At 49.6% G+C, this 26324-nt stretch overlaps 2 protein-coding genes across 2 annotated transcripts; both read left to right on the top strand.

The window, feature by feature from the left end:
• Positions 1–7154: 7154 nt before the first annotated feature.
• LOC125941540 (uncharacterized) lies at positions 7155–26177 on the top strand. Its single transcript, XM_049659031.1, has 3 exons — positions 7155–7192; positions 23644–25058; positions 25469–26177. Exons 2-3 carry the CDS (start codon positions 23670–23672, stop codon positions 25766–25768), a joined length of 1689 nt encoding a protein of 562 aa, XP_049514988.1. The 5' UTR covers positions 7155–7192; positions 23644–23669; the 3' UTR covers positions 25769–26177.
• Positions 7929–9917, top strand: LOC125941541 (uncharacterized). Its single transcript, XM_049659032.1, has 2 exons — positions 7929–8609; positions 9167–9917. Exons 1-2 carry the CDS (start codon positions 7929–7931, stop codon positions 9464–9466), a joined length of 981 nt encoding a protein of 326 aa, XP_049514989.1. The 3' UTR covers positions 9467–9917.
• Positions 26178–26324: the final 147 nt, after the last annotated feature.

The following is a 26324-nucleotide window of genomic DNA, read 5'->3' as shown; positions in this document are numbered from 1 at the left end:
TTTCTAGAATGGACAATGAATAAACGGAAGACAAGAAAACCTCGGAAACGGCAGTGGTGGGTTCGCCTGGCTTTGCAAAAGTGTAAGAAGTTGGGTCACGCCAAGGCTTCGTTGCCGCATCTCCTGTCGCGCGACGTTGAATACTATCGCGAGTATTGCTGACAGTACTTTTGAGTGCCACTCTTGTCGTAGAGCAAGGGGTGGTTCTTGATCGCGTCGATCAGCATTACAGCCTACACTTTTGGTGCCATGTTCAATGTTACGACCGGAAGTTTACATGCTAGTGTAGCTTCCGGTCGAGCAGAACGACTTTCCGCCGCGTTTCCGCTTCGCCATGGCGAAAAAAATCGGTCGGAGACCAATTTGGCTCGCCGCCTGTTTTTCTGCCTGTTTTGCCGCCTAGGCGGGCGGATTTTTGCAAGATTTTGCCGCTTCCGAGAGCTTCGAGACCAAGTTCCTACGCGAACGCGGCCTAACCGGCACCTGAAGGGAAGCGGCGGAAATGTATACCGGAAATTTCGACCACCTGGGGACTTTAACGTGCACCTAAATCTAAGCAAACGGGCCTCGAGCATTTTCGCCTTCATCTAAAATGCGGCTGCCGCATTTGTTGCTTCATTTGTTGCGCATTTGTTGCGTATTTGTTGTTTCAGAATGCGGCCGCCACATTCGCGCCCAAAACCTCACAGAGTGTCAAGGCCTTGACAAACACCGTGACAGTTTTTTAACACGAAAGTGTTTTATGCCGGGGTCCACCAAGACTTCACTGACGTATTTCCGTCACGGAAATACGTCATAGAACATAATACAAAGAAAGAAACCAGAAGAAAAAGTTCCACAAACATGCAAAATTTAGAAATCGAACCCACGACCTCTCGGTCCGCGACGATAGATCGCCGAGCGTTTAACCCATTGTGCCACAAACGCATTTGCAGAGAGCTACACAGACGCGCCTTATATATCTAACATTCCTCCGTGTACCCGCGCTCTTGCTCGGGGCGGTGCCGCCGCCTACGAGCAGAAAAGAGAAGTACTGCATTGTGACACTAACGCGCACCGACAGTGAACGCTTCGGTGGTCTCAGCACTACGACGCCTCGATGCCAGCATTCGAAGGGACGCTGACATCAAGAAGCACTACCAACGCCACCTAGGTGGCGTTCACCGTACTCAGCACAGCGGAGCGTGGCCTCCGCAATTAGCTCTGAAAATGTTTCTGAAGTTGATCGCGGAGGCTGCAATTACGACGCGCTGTACGCGCTGATTTGACTCGGTGACGATTCAGTTACGTGCTTTGTCTTGCGCGTTGTATTAGTGTGTCAGTTACGTGCTTCGTCTTTGGCGTTGTGCTAGCGTGTGCAGCGTAGTGCAGCTTCCATATGCACGACGGTTGCTCATGGTCATCGACGTTGGTAGTCATGATGGAGGAGACGTGCCACCAGGCGTCAGCGTGGGTGCATCAACGCCTAAGGGCGCTTTAGCCACAAAACACCAATAGACATTATATATCAATGTGCAATAAACATTACACTACTTCTGTGAAGACACGTTTCACTTTCGTGTTCTATACCGATTCCTATATAAGAGGGATCAACCACATTTTTTTTCCATATGCAGACATGATTTGCTGTAAATTACCAACCCAAACGGAACCGCCCAGGAATGAAAGTGTGAAAGTAGCACCGGTTTCTTGAAATATGGCAGCGCGAAGCGACGAGAGAAAAGGGTAGGTTAGTGGGGGGGGGGGGGTGCAAAAAATTTCGGGGGGGGTTTGAACCCCCCCAACCCCCCCCCCCCCTTGGCTACGCCACTGGCTAATGCGTAAGCCTGCTCAATCTTTTGCTGCATAGCAGTATGAAAGGAAGTTGGTGTGTACATTGTAAACATAACATGATCATTGTGGGCGGACAGATACTTGGGGACACCACCATTTGTATACCTGAAATTTACATTCCAGAGAAGTTTTCTTCTAATCCTAATACTTTGGTAGCATTTTTATAATTACTATTTTTTAAAATTTTTGCAGCTCGGCCGAGCCATAGAAAGCCTTCATGTCAGCGAACACTGCCCACGACCCTTGTCGTCGATGCTCCTCAGAGTTCGCCTGCTGCAGAAGGGGATTGTGACAGTAGTGACTCCGATATTACTGAGCAGAAAAAGAATGTGAGGTGCTGTGAATTAGTGCTTACTTTTTTAATAAATTGTGCTTGATTGTTGAAAACTGTTCTCAGTTCATTTTTCTTCAGTAGGCACCTTGCTGCAGGCCTACTCACGCGACGTCTCCTAATTTGTCTCTTAGTTCCATAAGTATGATGGGAAAACCATAAGAAACAAGATTACTATTAAATGAGCTTTAAACTTAAAATTTCATCAAAGCGTACAATTCTAGTAATATTGGTGGGACGTTTACGAGTGAAATGAGTAAATAAAAAAGGGCTTAACCTCGCAAACAAATCGTGACACCTTCAAGTCGCGGTACGCGTGAAAAGTGTCGGACAACCTCTTTTGAAACGAGCAATTTATGCAAGGAAACTGCTGATTAGATGGTAAAGCAGAAAATCTGCATTTAAATCGCGGTGGTATCACCCTTAGCACGCCCACACCCCCTTTTTTTTTTCTGCCCGACGGCTAATCTGCAGCCGCCACACGCCCAGCGCCTCCGTATTGGAAAGAACCAAGATGGCGCCGAAAAGGGTGGGTGTCCCCACCCTGAAAGCGGCGCTGGGCATTGAGGCACCCTAAGTGGGAAGAGCGAGGGAAAGCACCGGCTGCGTACACGTTTCAGCGTTGGCAATACGGCGTGCCGCTTCATTGTTCATCGCATTCACGTCGGTATTTATTGTGAGATGGGTTCTGCTGTTTTTTTTTTTTCGAAGACAAAACATCATCCAAACGTCATCATGGTCCTTAACCATGACCTTTGTCTGGCTTTGGCTCGGACTGGGCAAAGAAATGATTCGCCTTTTAATCACTGAAGTATGTTTAACGTCGCAGAACTCCACGGTCAATTCGTGAAAGACGCCGTGTGTGGTGGGCTTCGGATTAATTCTGACCACCTGGGAATATTTAACGCGCACCAAAATCTAAGTACACGAGCGCGTTTGCATTTCCCGCTCATAGAAATGCGGTCGCCGGGCCGGGAAACAAAGCCACGACCTCGATCTCAGCAGTAGAATGGCATAGCCCCTGAGCAGGAGCGAATACAAATGAAGAGAAATCAAAATAACAAGCACTTCGCGAAAGAACGCGGACGGTAAGCCCGCGAATACTCAGCTGAAACATGGTCCAGTATCCGGAACAGTCACAGCACAATTACATAGGTAGTACATAGGAGAGCACACAAGTAAATTTCATGTATTTGTGGCATTCAAGCTTGCGCTTGAACTTGCTATTAAAAAGGCCATCATGACCGCTACATAAAGACATTAAAATAAGCAAGTGCACTGGAAAGCACTCATATTTTAGGCAATATGCCTCGGACAAGGCAAATATACCTGTTATCGAAGCTTCCATAGAAGCCCTTACATTCAAAACATGGCGGTCCATCGGCGAGGGTATATAGCGGTTCATGGGGCTTGCCGCCGCCTGTGTGACGAGGAAACACTTCTGGCAGAAGAAAAAATAATGTGACGCCATATATGTTAAAAACAGAAGAGGCGTCATTTTGTTCTCAAAGGCGTGAATTTTGTTTTGGTGGCCTGCCATTAGAGCTGTATTAACGCGACAGCAAATTCGGCGTCGGTGTCGGCGTAAGCGCCGGTGTCCGTAGAGGAGAAAATCACTCCGAACCACCCAGACCACGCAGGCCCTCCGTGCACAGAGGCGCTGGTGAACTAATCGAATTTCTCAAAGCAAAATGCGTCAGAAAAGCTGTCAGCCCTTCCACTGGGGTGGAAATGAAGACCAGCGGGCGATAGCCCAGGAAGGCGGGCGAGAGCCCAGATAGAGTCGGCGGCACAGGCGGCAGAGGCCGCCAAGGCTGCGCGCATGCGCCGCAGTGGAAGAGCGGGTACGCACATGCACAGTCTAGGGTGCCTCGATGCCCTCCTATTATAGCCCACCGCTCCCCTTTCAGATGGGAAGTCGCGTTTGCTCTCCGCCGTGCGTTCGCTCCCCGTGAAAACGCGCGTTCCCGGCCCTCGCGCGCTTTCACTCGCACATACAGCATACGGCCAATGAGAGCTTTTTTCTACATCCGGACGCGACCATCGAAGAGTCAGCCCTTAACAGCTTCGCTGTAAAAATCGCAAAGTACGGCGTAACCATAACGCACAGACGTGATAGCGTTCAGGGGGGGGGGGGGGGGGGGGGGATTGGAATTTCATATACGATAACCTAATTCTTCTACGCGGAAGCTAAACACAAGCCCTTTTTTCCAGCATTTCTACCACTGATACAGCGGGCGCGCTGCGTTTTATTTCAATATACGATAACCTAATTCTTCTACGCGGAAGCTAAACACAAGCCCTTTTTTCCAGCATTTCTACCACTGATACAGCGGCGCGCTGCGGTTTTCTCCTTGCTAAATATCATCCAGATGGCACTCGCCTTCTCGGCAGCCGCATGCGGAGGCGAAGTTGGAGAAAAAAGAAAGCAGCAGTTGCCGGGAAGCCTGATAAGCAGCCAGGGATCTTTGAATGCTGTCGCGTTCCACTTTCAGCGCGGAAAGCGATGCAACAAAAAATCAGCCATACGGGTGCCAAAATTGCACGAACATCGTTTCTGTGCAGGCCGACGAAAGCTTTGGGTGTAGAGTGCTGGTCGCATCGTCGGACGCCAAGCCCGTCGGCCAGCGCGGCAGCACTGAAAACAGCTAAAGTAAACAATTATCTGGCCGTCGTAACTCACAACTTTTCAATGAACACGATGCAGGCACCCGCGCCACTAGAATTCAGACAAGCGCTGACAAGCAAAACAACACAACGTGTGAGGAGGGCGTATGTAACGGGTGAACTTTACGAGCACGCCTTTCTGCACACTTCAAGAGCTGCATTGCATTGCATTGTGTGCATTGCAAGTGATAGCGATGCAAACGCCCCCATTTAACGTGACAGCGTTAAAGGCCCCGTGTCGCATAAAATCCTGCGTCGGTGCCGGCGCCGGTGCCGGCATAAGCATCGGTGGCCGGGGCATCCGTGGTGGAGAAATTCATCCCGAACCATCCCGACCACACAGGCCATCCGCATGGCGCAAGGGATTAGTGAACAAAAATTGAATTTCTGAAAGTAAAATGCGTCAGAAAAAATGAGCGCAACTTGCACTAGTGGTGCAAGAATGGAGCAAACAGGGGAGCTTGTGATAGACAAAGCTACAGCCAGGGTCGCTATCCCGACCACGCTGGGTACCCAATGGCCCGTTTATAGTCCGACGTTATCGGCGCACGGGCGAGCGTCGTTTGCGGCCAGTCACGCCACCGGGCCTAAATGCCATCCCCTCGATACTTCAAGCGCCATCCGCAGCTATCACCGGAGCATAGCGCAGAATGATCCCCAACCAGCGCGCCAATTTTAACGGACTATATCCGCGCCTAAACGCAGACTCTCGCGTTCTCGTACTCGAAACTCGAGATCTTCGACTCCACGACGCCTCTTCTCGGCAGCAGCTTCGGCACGGTATATTCGGGATCGGCTCGCCGCCGACGCGCAGATTCTCGCTTGGCCGCACGACGCGCTTCAAGACGCGGCCTGGCGAAGCGTTGACGTGTCTAGGCGAGGCGAGGTACATGTGGTTGCTAGGCGACGCGAAGTGAAGTCATGGCTAGAAGGAGCACGCCAACACCAGAGCAGGCGCGCGGTCGTAGCATCTCGGCCAACAACACACCACCACCTAGAAGTCTTTTAGGTGGTGTTGGCTCGGCGCGACGGTGCCGAGCGGCGGCGAAGCGAGGCGCAGCTGTGCCAAATGGTTGCTAGGCAACGCGCGGTGATGTCATCGCCAGGCGCAGTTTCTGGTCTACGCTATACGGCCCAGCCTCCGGCTTAAACAGCTCCGCTGTTAAACTCGTAAAGCAAGACTTAACTACAACCTACAGACATGATAGCTTCGGATTGCAATTTTAATATGCGATAAAAAAGCCTGATAAGCAGCTAGGCATCTTTGAATGCTATCGCGTTCTACTCTTAAAGGCGAAGCTAATACGCCCTCCAATTCTGATGGTGCGCGGCTCAAACAAGCAACGCTCACGCAACATCTTCATAGTGGGCGCCGAAAAAGAAGCTATTTATGGCTAATGAAAGAGTAAAATATACTCGCGGACCACTTTCTGCGGCAATGAAGGAAAAGCTACGGGCACATGGATGCTGCAGATGCGTAACCGCGCCAAGAAGTCCGGCAGCGTTTGACAGTGCTTTTGGTTGCTCGGAACCAATGCATTTGTCGGAACAGACGCAGAATCGACGCAGCTTCCACGTGCAACGGTTTCGCGTTTGCCCAGACGCAGAAGGGAAAAGTCGCAAAGTAAGTAAACTTTTACACTAAGTGATGTGTTCTGTCTTATTTTACTGTGGTTAATAAGCTGTTTATGTTTTCTCTTCCCTGCAGCCTAAACCAACGCGGATAAAAACGCGGGTATAGACTTGTCTTTACGTCTTCGCCACGCGTATATACAATTGATCAGGAAATATTGTTCGCGTTGACTGAATCAAACTCTGTCTCGCCTAAATAAAAAAAACGCTTTTTTCTTTCTTAATGTTTCGTCCCTCCTATCATCGTCGAGCTTCAAACGCTCCTCCCATAACCACCCTTGCTGATGTCGATGACAATTGGTTCCGAACCACGTTTCGCCCTAAGCTTCGCGACCTATTTGCATCGGCCTTGCATCAGATACGATCCACGATTACTGTTGTTGTGGAACCAGCCCAAAGGGGCCAAATAAATCCACTAACAAGGTTACGCCTCCCCCCCCCCCCAAAAAAAAAAAAATTCAATTTAAACTGATAAGCGAGTGCTTCTCCATAATTCAGGGCCATCTATCAACAGCGCAATCATTCACGCAAAATATTCATGGCCAGTGATGGCTTCAAAAAACATTATCGAGCGTGTGCATAAACACACTCGATAGTGTTTAAACAGCACGTCACAATTTCTTCGAAACCAAATCCCAAACCTTGCCCAGATGGTCTGAGATAACACAGCCTACATATTGCGGAGGCAACGATACGATGCGCTCAGTATGCGACTAACGCTTCACTGAGGTGGGTGCATCCACCCACAAGCCCACGATGACATCATACGAGTTGCCCGCTAACGCCAGAGAGGGGTTGCTTAGACTCAACATAGAAGAAGCGAAAGACAACCTCCAGGAATTGAACATCTCGAATTGCATCGTCGCGAACCCGGACGACCTCCTATGGTACATATCCGGAATGCAAACGCTTCAAACTCTCAGGAGCGTTGCGTGTCCCCTAAATGCGAGCTTTCTTCTGGACAGCCTGCTGAGATCGTTGGAGACCGTGATTCACCTCGAGTTCTCGCTCGTCGACAACAAGGAGGATGCCGAAGAGCAACTTATTAAGATCAGGCATATCGAGCACATGGCGAACGAGCATAGGAATCGAGAGACCAAACTTCGCAAGGTGTTTGTCGAGGTCGCGGGCGAAGAGAACATGCAAGTGCTCTCCGCTTTCTTGATGTACTGCCCGCACGTGACGGACCTTCACATCCACATGCTGCATATCGCTCGCGCCGACGTAGACGTGGCCACGTGTATGCGCATCGTCGAAGGAATGCACAGTCTAGAGGTGTTTACGTTAACGTGCGAAGCGCTGTTACCGACGCAACCAGAACCTAACCGGCCCCTCGACTTGCAGTACTGCGCCGGTATCCACGGTAACGTGGTATTCAGGAAAAGGCAGAACTGGCCTGAACTACGCCCTCCTTCGCGACCTGTCCCGATCGTCCATCGCGGTGCTCCCGGGCGAACCCACCGTCATGGTCGCCTTCGACACGCCGGATCTCGAGGGGCGGTTACACGACGCCGGCTCCTGGCACGACTGGAGCGATTTGCGGAGCCTGTGCATCGTTCTTTTTTCTCAACGTCCAGACGACACTGTGTACCCGGCCGTCGGCGCTGCGTATGACGGGGTGCTGCGCGACTTTTTCGGCAGGTTTTCCAGCCTCTCCGAGCTAAACGTCAGTTCGTTTCACTTCGGCGACGGCATAGACTTCACGGAGCTGCTGTCCACTCCCGCTCTGCAGCGTCTGCGTGCGTTGTGCTTGCCGCCCTGCGGCATGCGGCAGAGCGGCGCGGTGCGCCGGCTTGCCATCAGCATTAGCGATATCGAGGACCTGGACATCCGCCTTAACGTGGGCGGTCGCCACCAGAGCTGCCATTCCTGCAACCAGCAGCTAGTCATCGAAACTGCGGACACGAGCGTGTTTAGCGTCAGCACGGGGCAAGGCCGTCTTACTTTCTGCAACGTGCCGAACCTGGCTTCTTTGAGCTTCCTCGGCAGCTGTCAGGTGCCCCACCTGCGGTTCATCGACATCGATGACAATCCGTGCTTCGATTACAATTCACTCGCAAAAGCCATATGCACCAACCTTAACGACTCCCTACGGTCCCTCGTAGTCAAGATTGGAAGCCTCAATTTCTTACACCCTAGTTTCACGGTAAGATTATTATTATTATTTTATTTTTTTTTTTGCACTGGCACGTATTTCTGAGAACAAGGGTTTCGGTGCGAATTGCTTTACACGACATAGGTGATGTTTACGCCAACGCTCAACAAACGCGTAAGTAAAATGAATGGTAGTGCATTAACATATTTCTCAGCAACGATATATGCGCGTCAGCTAACGTCCTGCATGGAGCGGTGCTGGCAAGCGAGCGGTCATGTAGCTACAAACTGCCAGCCTTTTTTTTTTTTAAGGCACCTTTTGTCTTCGGAAACGTGAGGTAACCTGCAATGTTATCGCGAGTGACGTCATCTGTGTGGCTATAATTAATGCCTTTCGCAAGGGCGATTGTCAAATCTACTATGTTAGCGCACGCGCATGACGAACTAATGTCAAAGCGCGCTTGCTGGAGGGCTTAACCGTCGCTGTTTCATCATGCGTCTCGTATCAAGATGCGGCGTACATTAACCAACGAAACGCTCTCCTTCTTTGCTCTCTCTCGGCTCCACCGTCGCCAGCGTTTTCAAAAGCTCGTCTTCCGTCTTTTTCAGAGCTCCCTGTGCGGCGCGGTATTTCTGGAGCGCCTGTGCCTACTGTCCAACACGCGGTTGCAGTCGCAGGTTGCCGAGAGCGTCATCAAATCGCTGGCCGTCAAGCTAGGGTCGATCTCCTACCTTCACATGCACTACGTGGACGAAGCCGGCAGAGAGGCACGCCTGACGTGGATTCGCTTGCTCGACGGCATCGCTGGACAGTCTCATCGAGGAGAAGTTATGGCTGGGAAACCCTGCATCATGTGCTCCACCCAGACGTTCATCGCACTCGCAAAACCGCGTCGCCGGGAACTGTAGACCAAGCAACGGACTATAGAGGCGTCACACGTGGCCACAGGACTGGCGGCTCAGTCCTGGCGGGATTTGGTTCCGCCCCGCCAAGTGACGGCAGGCATCGAACTGAAACATCGATTGTGTCTGGTGATATAAGTGTTGCAAGGGAATCGACGGTCCGCTAGTGACGTCACACCGTACTAACTTGAAGGCCGGTTGGTGTCTGGGAGGCGCCGCGTGACGATAGTAGCAGGGCCTGCGCTATAGCTGCTTCGCTCTCTTCGGGGCATTCAGTGGGCGGTCGCTGTTTGTTTTACTAGTTCTGCAGAACATTCCGCCTGTACACGCGTCCCTCAAGTAATCGCCTCTACTAAGGAATGCTGTCCTAGCTCAAATCCGCTCAAATTCTTGGTGAAGATTCACCACTTCTTAACTCCAAAAGGTTCCTCATTTTATGGCTAATAAATGTTACTACCTTCAATGGTCGCGCCCTCTTCCACGGCGCTGTAGTACCTTTAGTACCTAGGGAAAGACAGGTTCCGAGAAGCAAGTCTCCAGATAGCTCTCACGCATGCGCACAGCCCTCGGGCACATACGAGGAAGGTATCCAGTGCTGAACACGAAGCCTGTGAGACGCTTGGCGCCCTCTGTCAGCGGGCGCCCGCTCTACGTTGCAAACTGAATACTGAATAAGCACCGCTGTTAAAAAAAAAATCGAATCTCTACATAAAGCGCAGTTATCCATTCGGATTTGATTTCTATTTGCAACGGTCCCGTTAAGGAATATCTCCGGAAAGCATGAGCTCCTTGGTGATAGAAATTTAGGTCGTTGAGAAGCCTTGCTACTTTGCTACTTAGGGATGGGAAACATAGCCAGAGAATAACTAATGTTCGAAGTTTCCAATCAAATTTTACACACTAATTAATCGTGTTGTGTCCAGGCGATGCACCATTGCTCCTCGGCCGGAGGAAGCAACAGCGCGGCAGAAACAGGAAGCGACCCCACCCCGAGTGGAATTCCGAGAATCCTCCGCCGCCCCCAACATCTCGGCCACGGGACAGAGACCGAGGGCTCAGTTTGCCCACTCAAACGCATGCGGCGCTCGCCTGCTTCTTTTGTAGAAATGAAGCTCAGTCTATCTTCTGCCACCAACCAATGCGCATTCCTTTCACGGACGGGGCCTGACCCTGTGCGTAACAAATCACATTCGCATTCGAAAATTAACTACAAATATTCAAAACTCTAAATGTTATCTGTTATCTCGAGCGCCAACCGCCTGTCACATAACCTGAAGAACATAGGCGTACGTGGAAATTTCGATGTTTCTCTTTTTTTTTTCCACTCCAAACAAGCTGAACAGTATACGCGTGCAAAAACTAAACCAGATGTTATAATAAGGAACACATGTGAAAGGAAAACTGCCGAGATATATTTGTTCAATGACGGCCGCGTGTGTTGTTTATCGAACATGGTTATCCTGTGGCAAAAGTCGTTCGGAGGCAAACCATTGGTGAAGATGTGGAGGATTGGCTTGACAACTACGACCGGGTGAGTTCTGCTAACCGCTGGGACGAGGGGATGAAGCTACACCACGTCTCCTTCTATCTCCCGGGCGTAGCAAAGACGACCTTCGGCAAACTAGCACATGCGTGAATGAGCGGCTGAGAGAGCACTCTAAAAACGTGAACGAATCGCCGCCAGATAGTTTTCTAAGCTTTCCTTGTCCCAAATGTGGTTGTGTTCCCCGATTTGAAGATGCAGTTATCATTGGCAAAAAACCAAATGTGAATTGACCCGTGTAACCATTGAAAGCGCTCACATTGAGGCATATACGGCGAAGAATGTGTGAGCAAGACGTCCTTGTCACTGCTGAATGAATAACTTTTTTACGCATGCGTTAGCGATTGTATAGTGACGGGCTGCGTTGTTTTCCATGTTTCAACTGTCAGCGTTGATTATGTTGTCACTGCGAATAGTCACGTGTCCGTGACATAAAGTGCGGAAGGTACAAGTTTCGTTCGCTCCCGGAAATAAAATCGTTGGAAGTTAGCTCTGTGGTGCGTGCGTGCGCGTGTGTGTGTGTGTCTTGTTCTCCCTTACGCGCATGAACTTGTTGAGCTCCAACAAAGAAACAATTTCGAAACAATCGACTGTTGAAGTCTTGTATATATGCCGTGGAAAACGGTTTAAAGGAAGGCAAACGCTGTCGCCAACAGTCGGCCGACCAAAATCGGTGTCGTGTCAGCCTGGTGTGAATGGTCCTTTGCTATTCCCAGTCGGCTACACCAATTATCGCAATGTATCACAAATTAGAGCGTTTTTGCATTACGCCCTCGTGGAAATGCGGCCTTCGCGACCGGGAAACCTACCCGCTATCTCGAGCTCGGCAGCAGAACGATGAAACCCTTGATCAGCAACAGAAAAAAAAAAAAAAAAAGCGGCGGATCCCATCTCACGATATAGCGACGCAACGTATTGCCACCGTCGAAACGAGTTATGTATGAAGCGTGTTGCAGCGGCATTCCTCTTTGGCCCCTCTCTGGTTTTACTCTCTGGGAACACTGGGCGTCATCTAGCGCCGCCGCCGCAAAGCCTGCACGTGGCATCCGAAATGCATTGCGCGCCGGTGCGTGCGAACGCGCCATGCAGCAACCGGGCTCCTTTCTCGCGCTTCTAGGCTGGACACGCTGCGCCGTCTGATGGCACTGCCGAGAAGTCCGCTCGCGGCGTCTTATAGACGAAAAGCGTGGCGCGCCGGTGCCTGTGAACGCTGATAATTGTTCCCTCGCTAGCCGCACACTCGGGAACGCATACTCAGTAACCCAAGTCGACGAGAGAGAGAGAGAATTAACTTTATTAAAGGTCCTGAAGGGGCCTGGGCACCCCTTACGGGGGCCGGCCCGGTGGCTCCGCCCATGTGGGGACTGGGAGTCGGAGCTCGCCAGCCACCTGTTGGGCCTTCTGGACGGCCTGGTGTTGAAGGGCCCTGTCGGGGCTCCTGAGGTGGTTGAGGTTCATAGAAAGGGGCACATACCCGTTGCGTTTGTTGGGCAGCTGTGAAATCACCCGAATTTTCGAAAGGTTACTGTGCAAGATACAATTGGTTCTGCAGTCCGACTAAACATGCGATTTTTCCATAAACTGTGCAAACGCCAAAAGTAGCAGCATATCAAAAGGCACATCTTCTAGATGTTTACAAAATAGCTATGTTAATGTGCCTTCAAAAGTTTTATTGCGATAGCATTTATATGGACACTCCAAGCGCATCTCTGCCATCGTCGTTGCCATGGTCTTCCGTATAAAGTCCAAATGCGATAACACCGTCACCACATGCCGTATGCTGAGCGCGCGTGCAAGAGAGGGAAGCTGACGGGAAACGCGCCGTCTTCCGTCGTGCGAAAGGTAGTGGGGGATGGTATAGGGAGGGAGTGAGGGGGCTGCGTCGTTCCCGACAGCAACTGCCCATTTAGCGACCGGGGCACATGGGGAACCGACGATCGCGGCTCAATCTCGTGCGCGCAGGGTGGGAGGCAGCGCGGGAGGGAGGGGGGCGGCGTTCTACTCCGGCACCAACTGCGTAGTTTGCGCGGCCGCGCGCGTGGTCGCGTGCGCCTCATCTTGAAAGCGGTCTGCAGGCGGCTCATACCTTTGTGCGTGCGGCGTTCTTGTCGCTCAGTTTGCGTTGACGCGATTAACAACACGGTCGCTGCTGCCGCCGCGCTTCCTCACGCCAGCGTCTTGACAGCGAGTTTCCGAGGTCATCAGCGTGACGTGTTCAAGTTTGCCTGTGCGCGCTGACACCTTGCTTATTATTGCGATAGCAATTATATGGACACTCAAAAGCAGATTTCTGCCGTCGGCGTCGCCGTCGCCGTCGCCGTCGCCGTGAGGTTCCGTATGACGTCATTTGGAGATGAAATCGTCGCCGCGCGCCGCCGAACGCTGTATGTGCGAGTGAAAGGGCGCGAGGGACGCGCGCTTTCACAGGGAGGGAACGCACGGCGGAGAACAAACGCGCGTTCTGCGCCATGCTCGCTTAAGGGCTGCAGAAGTAGGCGTCTCTTTTCTCCTTTACAATGACCATAGGTAGGTAAGTGGTTCTTGAGGGAAAGGGAAAGGTTGGCGCTATCTTCTGCAGCCCTTGAGGGAGCACGGCTCAGCGCCAACCATATATGTAGAGCAAACGCGCCTTCTTCAGACGCGCGAGAGTCCGTGGGGGAGGGGGAGGGAAGGGAGCCGACGTTTAGCTGCGGCACCAAGTGCCTATTTATATCAGAGGCTCCAGCAACAGTCACCAACGCCGCACGCATTTTGAGCTAACGCGGGCAAAACGCCGATGGCGTCGACAACAGTTCTGCGTGTTGTTGCTACCAGAGCCGCTCACCTTACTTCGTATGACATTGCTCTGTTGCTATCGCATTCATTGCTTCGCCCTTAGGGCGAAACTGTGACATTTTTAATTTAGTTACTAAGCGAACATTTCCAAGTTTATACGGCCGATAAAACTGCTATCCTTAGTTCGTATAGCTGTCTACTAATTTCCTATCGCAATCGATATTGCGCCTTTCGGGTGAAACTGCGGCTTTTTTATTGCGATAGCAATTATATGGACACTCAAAAGCAGATTTCTGCCGTCGGCGTCGCCGTCGCCGTCGCCGTGAGGTTCCGTATGACGTCAATGGAGATGAAATCGTCGCCAGATAGATAAGTGGTTCTTGAGGGAAAGGGAAAGGTTGGCGCTATCTTCTGCAGCCCTTGAGGGAGCACGGCTCAGCGCCAAATCGAACGCTGTATGTGCGAGTGAAAGGGAGCGAGGGGCGCGCGCTTTCACGGGGAGTGAACGCACGGCGGAGAACAAACGCGCGTTCTGCGCCGTGCTCCCTTAAGGGCTGCAGAAGTAGGCGTCTCTTTCCTCCTTTACAATCACCATATATGTAGAGCAAACGCACCTTCTTCCGACGCGCGAGTGGCCGTGGGGGAGGGGGAGGGAAGGGAGGCGACGTTTAGCTGCGGCACCAAGTGCCTATTTATATCAGAGGCTCCGGCAACAGTCACCAACGCCGCACGCATTTTGAGCGAACACGGGAAAAACGCCGACGGCGTCGACAACAGTTCTGCGTGTTGCCGGTGCTGCTGCATGTCCAAGTTTATACAGCTGATAAAGCTAATATCATTACTCCGTATAGCTCTCTACAAATTTGCTATCGCAATTGATGCTTCGCCTTTCAGGTGAAACTGCGACAACTTTTTTTTTCACACACCAGCACGTGTTTTTATAACATGTGGTGGTGTGTGATGCGAGCTGTGGTTCAGGTGTTTTGCAAAAAATACATAGAGAGTTAAAAGCGCTTTGTGGAACAAACTAAAACGGCTAGGCTTGTTGGAAAGCTTATGGCCACCAGGAGACAAGTTAATAAGGTACAACAACGCAAAACGCTGTAAAGAAGCATTAAACTGAGCTTGCTGTAATACATGTTATATAATTTTCCACTACTAAATAAAAGATGTTAAATAACCAAACGTCTCATACGCGACCACCATTTACTCCATGCCTTTCGGTCTCTTGGAAATCTTCTGTGCGTTGAAGTCGGTAAAAAAAACAGACAGAAACCAACTCTTCAGAATGAGTTGATAGCTGGCTTCTTATTCTACGGGCGTATGGCATGCAGTTACTCTATCTGGTTGGCGATTTCGATCTCAGCAGCTATACGAACAGCACACAATGGTTGCATTCGTCTTTTTATCTGGCTCAAGCGTTGGGTTGTTTTCATTTGAACAAATCACGTAGCGACGCACAGCAAACGAGTGTTACACACTTGGGACGCTATAACCGCTATTTTATTGCCGACGAGGTGCGCAATCAAGGCCCTAGTATCGGAGGAAGCGTCGTGTTTTTAGCATCCGCGGCTCACAGTGTTTTATTGATATACCTCGAAGCCAACTTCAATTTCACCCATTTAAATACACGTAGAACGCAGAAATGCACTCGTCAGGCAACCGCAGAACCGATTGGACCGAAATGTTATCCTATTCTAGAGAGATGTCAACAGTTTACGGAAAACTGTTAGAACGTTTAAGAGAGTTTTGCAGAAGTGCCACTGTTGAATTAGTTGTATACTTCAGCGCGGTTTATCAACCTTGTCCACTTCAAAGTCTGAAGACGACTACATTACGAAATTGTGATATCGCTTTTTATTGCTGAGTTACAGAGTTGTCAACTTGATTAATCAGTCTTTCTTTTTTTTTTTTGCTGATCAGACAGACAAGAGCTCTTTATTGAAAACTGAGTAAGCTGCATCTTGGCAGCTCGCCTATCACTGAACATCAGGTGACAAATGAAATGATTATGCAAAGGACATCTCAAAGACACGCAATACCACTGCACACAACAAATAGAATTAAGCTAAACTTTTGCATTAATACCAGCGTCGCTCAAAAAGGCTGGAAACGCCTTCGTATACCGTCCGACGCACAGGAGACGCTAGTCCATGGTCCAAGTAACCCCCGTTTGCTCCAAGTGCGACCTCTAGCGCATACTCAATGCGTCTGAGATATGCCGCCCGCTTCCAAGGGATTTAAAATGTTCCCTGACAGGCAGTTCACTCACGACTTGGATTATTTCACCCAAAGATCAAAAAGCCGAATAGAAAGGTCCATTCATTAAAAAAACATACTCATTGCAGCTATCGCATAAGCGGTAAAAAAAAGTTATATTTGCTGCAAGATCTATAACAAGGTTCTTCAGATAATTTGAAGAACATGAAAAACCTATTGTGAAAATTTAACAGACCACCGGTTATCTGCTCTCGTTAGATTTCCTGCCCAATTCCATTCTTTTTTTTTTAATGGCAGGCACATTATTGGCTACTCCTGCTCGCTCTCTTATTCACACCACTGTCTTCCTAGGAAGTCTCTTAACGCTGCTGCGCCCTACATTTTTCATTCCATCACTCGTGGTATGGTCTTTAACTTATTCTAAAGCTTCTTTACTTCCAAGTTTTCGTTAAAAATAGAATGACTGCACACATTTTTTTTCCCTCGAGTATAGCGGTAAGATGCCGGTCATGATTTGGCAATGCCTGTCGTGTGCGCTCCAGCACATTTTCATTTTTTTTTTTTGAAAATTCGGTACGCGAACATTTCATCTGTAAACGTCGTAAGTAACCACCCAGCAACATTTTTTTTCCTGCTTGTGTTCGTTCTTGATTTCGCAACGAAAAGCGATGCGCGTGGCGAACCGTGTAAGGAAAATATCATGCATATTTTTTGTTGACAATAGTGTGACATTTAATGGGCAGATATAATGCTGCCATCATGTACAGTGTCCTGTATGCTAATCACTATGGAAAAGCAACTAGCTTAATCCGTCACTCTTCTAAATCATGTACAGAGTGCTGGTATGATAAAGCGACACTAAAGTTGAATATTTAGTCATACTAAAATGACATATTAATGCTGTAGAACGTCTAAGGCGTCAATATTATCACGAACAGAGCTTTAGTAATCAAGAAAATTAGGTAAATGCAGGGCACGATTTGTGAATCCCCTGGGACATTCAAGTAGTAGCCAGATGACGAGAGCACTCCTCATTATAATTCTGTCGCTGGTGCTCTACGACTTGTAATAAAGAGATCATTGCATTGCATTATAAGATGGAAGAAAATGCTACTTGTCCATTTCCATTCGATTTTGGGGGAAAATAACTCATTGACATTATCCTTGACAATGACGAGGGCGATCGAAAGTTTTCGTTTTCGCTCGACCCTGCGCCACCCGCGCTTTCGTATAACAGTAGCTTCGTCATCGCGGGCTGCGCTGGTTTTGTTGGCTCGCGAAACTGACACAAACTGCAAGTATCAGAGAATTCCGTGTGCATGTGATGTAGCCTGATGCTCGAATGGTCAACGCCACTTGAGCAAAAGCAGCTGCAGCGGAAAATCTAACGCTCTGCCTTGGCTCGGTTTCTCCATGGCCGCCGCGCGTTTTGCGCAAGAAACCGCGTAGCGCCGTCTGTCGGGCGTCATTTTACTCACGGATGGCAGCAAAGGGCGGTGATGGCGTATGTAACGTCACCACTCCCCGGTTGGGCGGCGAGGGATTTGAATAGTGATAAAGGTATTCGGACTCTTCAGGCGCGATTTTCTCTTATACCGAATCTTCTCTTGGCACGAAGCAAACGCTGCGAGGCTACTGGAATGGTATTTTGACAGTCGAGGTTGTCTTAATAGTAATAGTAGCAGGTGTTAGCGCCGCGCGGTCTTCGCACGATGGGCGCCGCTCGGCGTCCATCGCTGTTAAAGGAACCATGCGCGACAATCGCAGAAACAGAACGACCACAGCTTCGCTGCTTGGACAGATTTCATTTCGTGGAACTGGCTGCATATTTTTTTTCTGACCTCTATGGCAGCTTTACGTCTTCGTGCGTTGAATTTGCGCACAAGTAGAATCACCTGGACGCAGGCAGTACCGGCAACATTTCTTCTCTTAATTCCGTCGTCACGAGACGCGCAGGGCGAACGCTAAGTTGGCCGTGTTCGCAGATCATGAAATTGTGCGTATAGCGTGCTTCGCAAGTCGTGTACGTTGCTCAAAACGAAAGGAAGCTGCGGCATCACTGTGCAGAGGCGTGGTTAAGGTAAATTATTTTATCTATAGAGAGCTTACGAATAGTCACGGCGACACTCTGACCACTCACGAACGCGAGGAGCGCTGAAAAGGCATTAGCATCGAAAAACCCTTTGTAGTTGCGGCGCTGGAAACGCTCAGCGGACTGGCGGAAGGTTTGGAAAGCGACATTGAGCCTTTTGTCGCGAATACCAACATCATTGAGCTCATGTTCCAGTGGAGGAAGGAGTCGGTACCTGAAGCCCGAACGCATAAGGTGCTTCGCACCTAAAGCTGCTGTCTCGCTACACAGGCCCATACCGAGTGCTTCGTGCCGTGACTCCCGTCACCACCTTTACCACGTTCTCTTTACCACCTTTTTCGCCTCGCAACGTTTTTATATAAATACGCACTCGGTGCCGCAGCTAAACGTCGCCTCCCCTCCCTCCCGTCCCCTCACGGCCTTTTGCGCGACAGAAGAAGTCGCGTTTGCTCTCCGCCCTGCGTTCGCTCCCCGCGAAAGCGCGCGTCCCTCGCGCGCTTTCACTCGCACATGCAGCATACGGCTCGTGGCGACGATTTCATCGCCGTTGGGCTCTATACGGAACCTCACGGCGACGGACGACGGCAGGAATCCGCTTGGAGTGTCCATATAGTTCCTATCGCAATAATAAATAAAATTGACTGACGACCGGATTCGGACGGAGGGCTTGTAACGTTATTGTAACCCGTTACAATATCGTTACACCGGAAGAATTATATTATGCGATTCCTCATGAAGGAGTGCTCCGTGCCATTAAGAACACGATCGAAGGCTTTGGCGAATCCGGTCGTCAGTCAATTTTATTTATTTAAAAATATGCACAGATCGATACGTATATCTGGAGCGTCGCGGCGACCAGTGGCCTCAGCGCCACATACACCGTAGCACATATATCAACGCACATTTTTAGACTTCACTATCCTCGCTATCAGGTCAGGTTTTGTTTTGGTCACCATAGGGCATATTTTGGCCAGTTTACATGGCACACTAAAGACAAGATTAACATTGTGCCTATGTGCAACCTTCTTGAGGTCGTGCGACACCCTGTGCCAGTATGGGATTACGTGTACCCTGCTCCTGACATCTGGTTTTTCTTTGTTAATTCCCTCTCTTGCATGTTTAGTCTTTTGAAGAAGTTTATCGCAGACACTAGAAACTAAATAAAACTGAAAGCCGGCTTGGCTCAGCCTTGTAACCTGGTTGTTAAAGCTGTTTTCTACTTTGTGAATGCAAGATTTACTTAAAGCTTCCTTTAGGCACGTCATTGCAACTCCTCTATTTACTAATTTGAAGTGGGCACTGTCATGCGATATCAACTGCTTCTTCTACCTTGGCTGGTATTCCCAACGCACATGCGTTGGGAATTAAAGTGAGCTTCAGATCCAAGAAACGAATGCAATTGTCAGTTGGCCGCTCACACGTGAAGTTTAGAGCCTCTGACGCGTTTCTAAAGGTGTTAATTACCTTTTCTACTGTGTCAGCTAGCCTTGACTGTGGCACCTTGTTAATGACCACCAGGTAGTCGTCGACGTATTTCAGTACGGTAGGTGCCCACGACTGATCCAGAGCGCTATCTACACATTTGTCAAAGGTGCAAAGAAAAATATCCGACAGAATGGGAGCGAGCGACGATCCAATGCATACACCCTGGCGTTGTACATACTGCTGGTTTTCGTAACTAACAACGGTGGATTGAAGATAAAAGTTCAAAACCGTCCCTTTAAAAAGATAGCTGGCTTCTTGCGGCAGAATGACCTCATGGCTGTGCAAGCGGACAAGGAAGATGGCTTTGTTATCCTCACCAAGGATGATTATCGAGAGGCCATTGAGAAGAATTTCAAGGCAGTGGAATTGAACCAGAAGAAGCGAAAATCCATCGCGATCGAGCTGCTTGAGAACTCCAACCTGGACACTCTTCAGAAGGCGACAAACAAGGCTGAGGTGGGCCCCGTTTCGGAATATTTTTTTTTCTTCGGAAAGACCCACAAGCCTGAATGCCCCTTTCGGGCAATAGTCTCCGAGAAGAAGACTTGGCAGATGCAAGTAGGGCACTACCTCAAGCGCCATTTGTGCCACTTGCCCCTAGCTGACCCTTTCCTTGTACGGAGCTCAATTGAAGTTGTACAGACTTTAGAAGAAGGGACACGGAACGGTGTGTACGCGTTTTCACTCGACGTGGAAGAACTATATTATGCGATTCCTCATGAAGGAGTGCTCCGTGCCATTAAGAACAAGATCGAAGGCTTTGGTGAAATTAGGTTTAATTGTCTAACTGAAGTTTATTTATTTATTTATTTATTTATTTATTTATTTATTTATTTATTTATTTATTTATTTATTTATTTATTTATTTATTTATTTATTTATTTATTATTTATTTATTTATTTATTTATTATTTATTTATTTATTTATTTATTTATTTATTTATTTATTTATTTCAATACACCTACATTCGTCCGAAGGTATCACAGTAGGGAGGTTTGAAATACAAAAGTAAGAGCAGACAAATGCGCATAAATATAAGAGTGAGTGAGTACGACCTTTATTTAGGTCCTGAGGAGAAAGAATTAAAGCGGGGCCGGAGGCCCCGCCAATCAATCCGGCGACTCCCCAGGTCGGGGTCAGTAGACAGAGTCCTTCGGCGACGGCCCGGGCCCTCTGGACAGCCTTGAGCTGAGCGATGAGCTCTGTGCTTCTGAGCGCTGAGTCCCAGGAGGACTGGTCAGGAAAGTCCGTGGCCGCGTTGGCAGGGCACAGCCAGAGCATGCATGTGTTCGAAGTTGTATTCGCGGCCGCAGTGTGGGTATTCAGTAGGAAGGTCAGGATTGATCCTGCTTAGTGTCGTTGGTGTGATGTATGTTCTAGTCTGCAACTGTCCGTAAGTGACGGCCTGTGCTTTTTTTTTTGAGCGATACAAAAGGATGCATATAGCAGGGGGGGAAATGCAATAACAGCATCAACGACAAATAACAACCAACCAGCAATACCAACATAGCTTTATACATTCAACACATGTTGGCTCACAACTTCAATGAAACGTTCTTGGCGGACCATGGTCATGACATTACATGGAAGGCAATTCCAACACTTGATAGAAAACGAAAAAAAAAAAGAATTCATGAGAAGAGATGTGCATGTGTTTATTTCTTTTATCTTTAATGGATCGTCACAGCGACTAGATTTGTATGCTGGCGGTTCTAAATAAGTACCCCTACATGCTTACGGCTGCACGATTAAGGTAGATGTCGCGTAGGAAAGCAATGCGGGCAAGGTTCCGCCACGTTGAAAGATTAGGCCAGCCGAGCGAGTGTTTTAGTTCAGCAATACTGCTAGGAAAGTTATTTCCAGTCACGAAACGAGCAGCACGATTCCAAAGCGTTTCTAAGCGGTCAATAAGGTTTTGGGTATGTGGCTCCCCTACACTGGAGGCATATTCAAGAATGTGTCTAACGTTCGATAAATATAATCGTTCCTTTACTTCTCAAGGAGCACTTCTAAAATTTCGGCAAATAAAGTTGACTGTACATGCAGCCTTAAATGTTACTGCATCTGTGAGGAGGGTCCAAGTCAAGTCTGATGAAAGGGTTACACCTAAACATTTTGCTTCAGTTGATTGTGAAATGGGCTGATCCTTCAAGTAGTAATGGGCTGAAAGTTACTTGCGTTTTCTAAGAAACCGTATGTACTTGCACTTAGCAATGTTCAAACACATAAGCCATGTGTTGTACCAAGTATACATTTTGTTAAAGCTTGTAACGCATCTTTTATCTGAATCAATAATAATGTCTCTATACGAAGTAGTCATCTGCGTAAAGCCTAATCTTTGATGTTAGGCCGATGCCTATATTATTACTACAGATGAGGAATAACAATGGCCCCAGCACTGACCCCTGAGGGACTCCAGAAGACACACAAGTTGTCGCCGCATCCATTCAATTTGTCACAGTCTTCTGATAACGTCCACAGAGATAGCACTGAAGCCATTGAACCTGGTAAACCGAGGAAGGACAGTTTATACAATAAAAGAACATGCGAGACCTTACCGAAAGCCTTCTTAAAGTCTAGTAATACAAAATTAGTTTCATGACCCTGGTCAAATGATTTGCATAAATCACGAGAAAATTCAATGAGTTGTGTGGTGCAGGAATGCCCTACCCTAAAGCCGTGTTGGTAATTCACAAAGAAATTGTTTCGCTGAAGGTGAAGGAAAATACTCGAATGTAATATAGGTTCCAAATTTTTGCAACTGACACTTGTCAGGGATATTGCTCTATAGTTAGGAAGGCAATTACGAGGGCTACTTTTATGACTGGGAGCTACGTTGCCCATTTTCCAGTCCTGTGGGAGGGAGGACGTGTTAATGGATGCAGTATATAATAACGCAAAATATTTAGCCAGTACAGACGCAGAAGATTTTAGAACTATGTTTGGTATGACATCAGGGCCCGCAGCAGAGTTACGTGTTTAAATTTTGCAGTAGCTTCAGGACCACAAAGCTGTCTATTACTATACCTCGGGCATATATTCACGCTGAGGGCGTATGTAATCCGGCAACTCTTGAGGCGCAGAGCCAGAATAGACCGAGTCAAAATAATGACTAAAGCAGTTTGCCTTATCCGTATTACCAACAATGGCTGTGCCGTCGTGCATAAGCGAAGGGATGCCAGTATCATCTTTTACGGTTTGATTTGACTAATTTCCAAAGTTATCTTTGGTTGCTTCTAATCTTCAATCCAAGAGGTAACAAGAATCGTCCCATGAAGCCAAGATTCCGAAACAATCACCGCAAACAAAAACCGATTTGACGTTTTGAGACAGTATAAGATCCATCTAGATAACTGACCTGCAGCAATAACAAGGGTGAGCACATTGCGCGGTGAACGATGCCGTGTCCCGATGACTGCCGCTGCCACGGGCGTTTATCCTGCATATCCATCCCGGCGTGCCAGGTTGCCAGGACCGAAAGTTCGGCCAGTCTAAACCTGGTGAGGATGAAGCACTAGTCGCGGTTCCCAGAACACTTGGCAATTCAGGTAGTGCGCTTGCGCCCTGTTGGTAATGGCATGTCAAGCTCCGATTAGATAGTTGTCCGGATGTGAAGGCCAGGCAGAAAAACATAACCTGCAGCAATAACAAGGGGGAGCGCATTGCGCGGTGAACGGTGCCGTGTCCCAGCACAATCAACAAGCACAAAGAGGCCGAGTAATTTCACTAACGAGCATATGCCCAAAAAAATGAAGAAAGCAATTCAATTTAAACTGATACGTCAGTGCTTCCGTATACATTAGGGCCAACCTATCAACAGCGCAATCATTCGCGCAAAAATATTCATGGCCAGTGACAGCTACAAAAAATATCATTGAGAGCGTGCGTAAACACTCTCGATCGTGTTCGAACGCCACATGCCAATTCCTTCGATACCGACACACTCTCCCAAACCTTGCACAACTGGCAAGGTAGATATACCTTGCAACTGGTCTGAGATAGCACATCCTACATAATGCGGTTGCAGCCGTGCGGTGCGCTCAGTATGCGACTAACGCTTAACTGAGGTGGGTGCGTCACCCACTAGCCCACGATGACGACATACGAGATGCCCGCTAACGCCAGAGAGCGGATGCTTAGACTCAACATAGAAGAAGCGCGAGGCAACCTACAGGAACTGGACATCTCGAATTGCATTGTCGCGAACCCGGAAGACCTCCTATGGTACATATCCGGCCTGCAAACGCTTCACACTCTCAAGAGCCTTGCGTGTCCCCTAAGTGCGAGCTTTCTTCTGGACAGCCTGCTGAGATCGTTGGAGAACGTGATCCACCTCGAGTTCTCGCTCGTCGACAGCAGGGAGGATGCCGAAGAGCAACTTATGAAGGTCAGGCACATCGCGCACGTGGCGAACGCGCGAAGGAATCGAGAGACCAAACTTCGCAAGGTGTTTGTCGAGGTCGCGGGCGAAGAGAACATGCAAGTGCTCTCCGCGTTCTTGATGTACTGCCCGCACGTGACGGACCTTCACATCCACATGGTGCACATCACTCGCTCCGACGTAGACGTGGCCTCCTGCGTGCGCACCGTCGAAGGACTGCGCAGTCTGAAGGTGTTCACGTTAACGTGCGAAGCGCTGTTGCCGACTCGGCCGGAACCCGTCTGGTCCCTGGACTTGCAGTACTGCGCCGGTATCTACGGTAACGTGGTGTTCAGGAAAAGGAACAACTGGCTGAACTACGCCCTCCTTCGCGACCTGTTCAGAACGTCGATCGCGGTGCTCCCGGGCGAACCCATCGTTCTGGTCGCCTTCGACACGCCCGATCTCGAGGTGTGGTTGGACGAAGCAGCCTCCCAGTACGACTGGAGCGATTTGCAGAGCCTATGCATCGCGCTTTTTTCTCAAAATTACGACGAGACTGTGTACCCGGTCGTCGGCGCTGCGTATGACGCGGTGCTGCGCGATTTTTTCGCCAAGTTTTCCAACCTCACCGAGCTGAATGTCGGCTCGTTTCACTTCGGCGACGGCATCGACTTCACCGAGCTGCTGTCCACTTCCGCTCTGCGGCGGCTGCGCGCGCTGTGCTTGCCGCCCTGCGGTATGCGGCAGAACTGCGCCGTGAGCCGGCTGGCCGTCACCATTGGCGATATCGAGGACCTGGACATCCGCCTTAACGTGGGCGGTCGCCACCAAACCTGCGATTCCTGCAGCAAGCAGCTGCTCATCCAAACTGCGTACGCGAGTGTGTTTCGCGTCAAGACGGGGCATGGCCGTCTCACTCTCTGCAACGTACCGAACTTGGCCTCGCTGGACTTCCTCCGGAACTGCCACGTTGCCCATCTCCGGTACGTCGACATCGACGACAAACCGCGCTTCGATTACATGTCGCTCGCAAAAGCCCTGTGCGCCGACGTTCACGTCTCCCTCCGCTCTCTAGTAGTCAAGTTCGGAAACATCGATTTCTACGACGCGAACTTCACGGTAAGTATTGCTTTATCTTGCGCTATCGCGTATCAGTTAGTTAGTCTATATGGCTGGTGTTTACGCGAAAGCTGAACAACCGCGTAAGCAAAATGAACGATAGTTGCGACATCTCTTTACAGCAACGCTGTACGCGCGTCAGCTATGGCGTCCTGCATGCAGCGGGGCTGGCAAGCGAGCGGTCTTGTGTGTGGCTAATTAATGCCTTTCGCAACGGCGATTGTCAAACGTTCCACGCATGTTCCCCACACATAAGGAACGGACGTGCAAGTGAGCATGCTCGGCTTGACCGTATAGCTGGTCATTACGCGTCCCCTGTGACGATACGGCGTACATTTACCTCTGAAATGCTCTCCTTCCTTATCCAGCGTTTGCCAGTGTTTCGAAAGCTCGCCTTTTGTCCTTTGCAGACTTCCCTGTGCACTGCGGTCTTTCTGGAGCGTCTGTGCCTGCTGTCCGACACTCGGCTGCCGCCGCGCTTCGCCGAGGAGATGATCAAAGGGATGGCCATCCAACTACCGTCCATTTCCTACCTGCACATTCACTACGTGGACGAAGTGGGCAAAGAGGCCCGCCTGACGTGGATTCGCGTGCTCGACGACTCGGCTGGCAAGTCGCAACGGGAACAAGTTATCGCCGGGAAACCCTGCATCATGTGCTCCACCCAGACGTTCATCGCACTCTCAAAACCGCGTCGCCGGGAACTGTAGACCAAGCAGCGGACGTAGACGCCACAGTTGGCCGCAGGACCAGTGGCTCAGTCCTGAACTCCCCGCCAAGTGAGGGCTGTCATCGAACTCAAATAGTGATTGTGTCTGTCGCAATAATTTAAGTGTTCCAGCGAAATCAACGGTCGGCTAGTGACGTCACATCCTCCAAGCTTGGCGTCTAGACACCCACGTCCCGGTTGGTGTCTGCGAGGCGCCGCGTGACGATGTGAGCAGCGCCTGCTCTGCTTCGCGCTCTTCCGCGCATTCAGTGATCGAGCGCTGTTTGTTTTACTAGTCCTGCAGAGCATTCTGTCTGTAAACGCGTGCTTCAAACAATCGCCTTTACTACGAACTGCTGTCCTAGCTCAAATTCGCTCCAATTCTTAGTGTCAAGATTTTACGGCCAATAAATGTTGCTACCTTCAATGATCGCGGTGAGTTTGTTTTCGCAAACCCGCGCTTACTGTTCTTCTCGGCATTTCGTAGCAGACTGCACGCGTCGGGCGTTATTTTTCACTACTCGCTCGCAGGTTCGTCACTGAGGTACACGTTGCCG

The sequence above is a fragment of the Dermacentor silvarum genome, chromosome 11 (genome assembly GCF_013339745.2).
Source record: "Dermacentor silvarum isolate Dsil-2018 chromosome 11, BIME_Dsil_1.4, whole genome shotgun sequence".
In the NCBI taxonomy this organism is placed as follows: domain Eukaryota; kingdom Metazoa; phylum Arthropoda; class Arachnida; order Ixodida; family Ixodidae; genus Dermacentor; species Dermacentor silvarum.
Note: the sequence above shows the minus strand (reverse complement) of the source record. Positions and strands in the feature narration are given on the sequence as shown.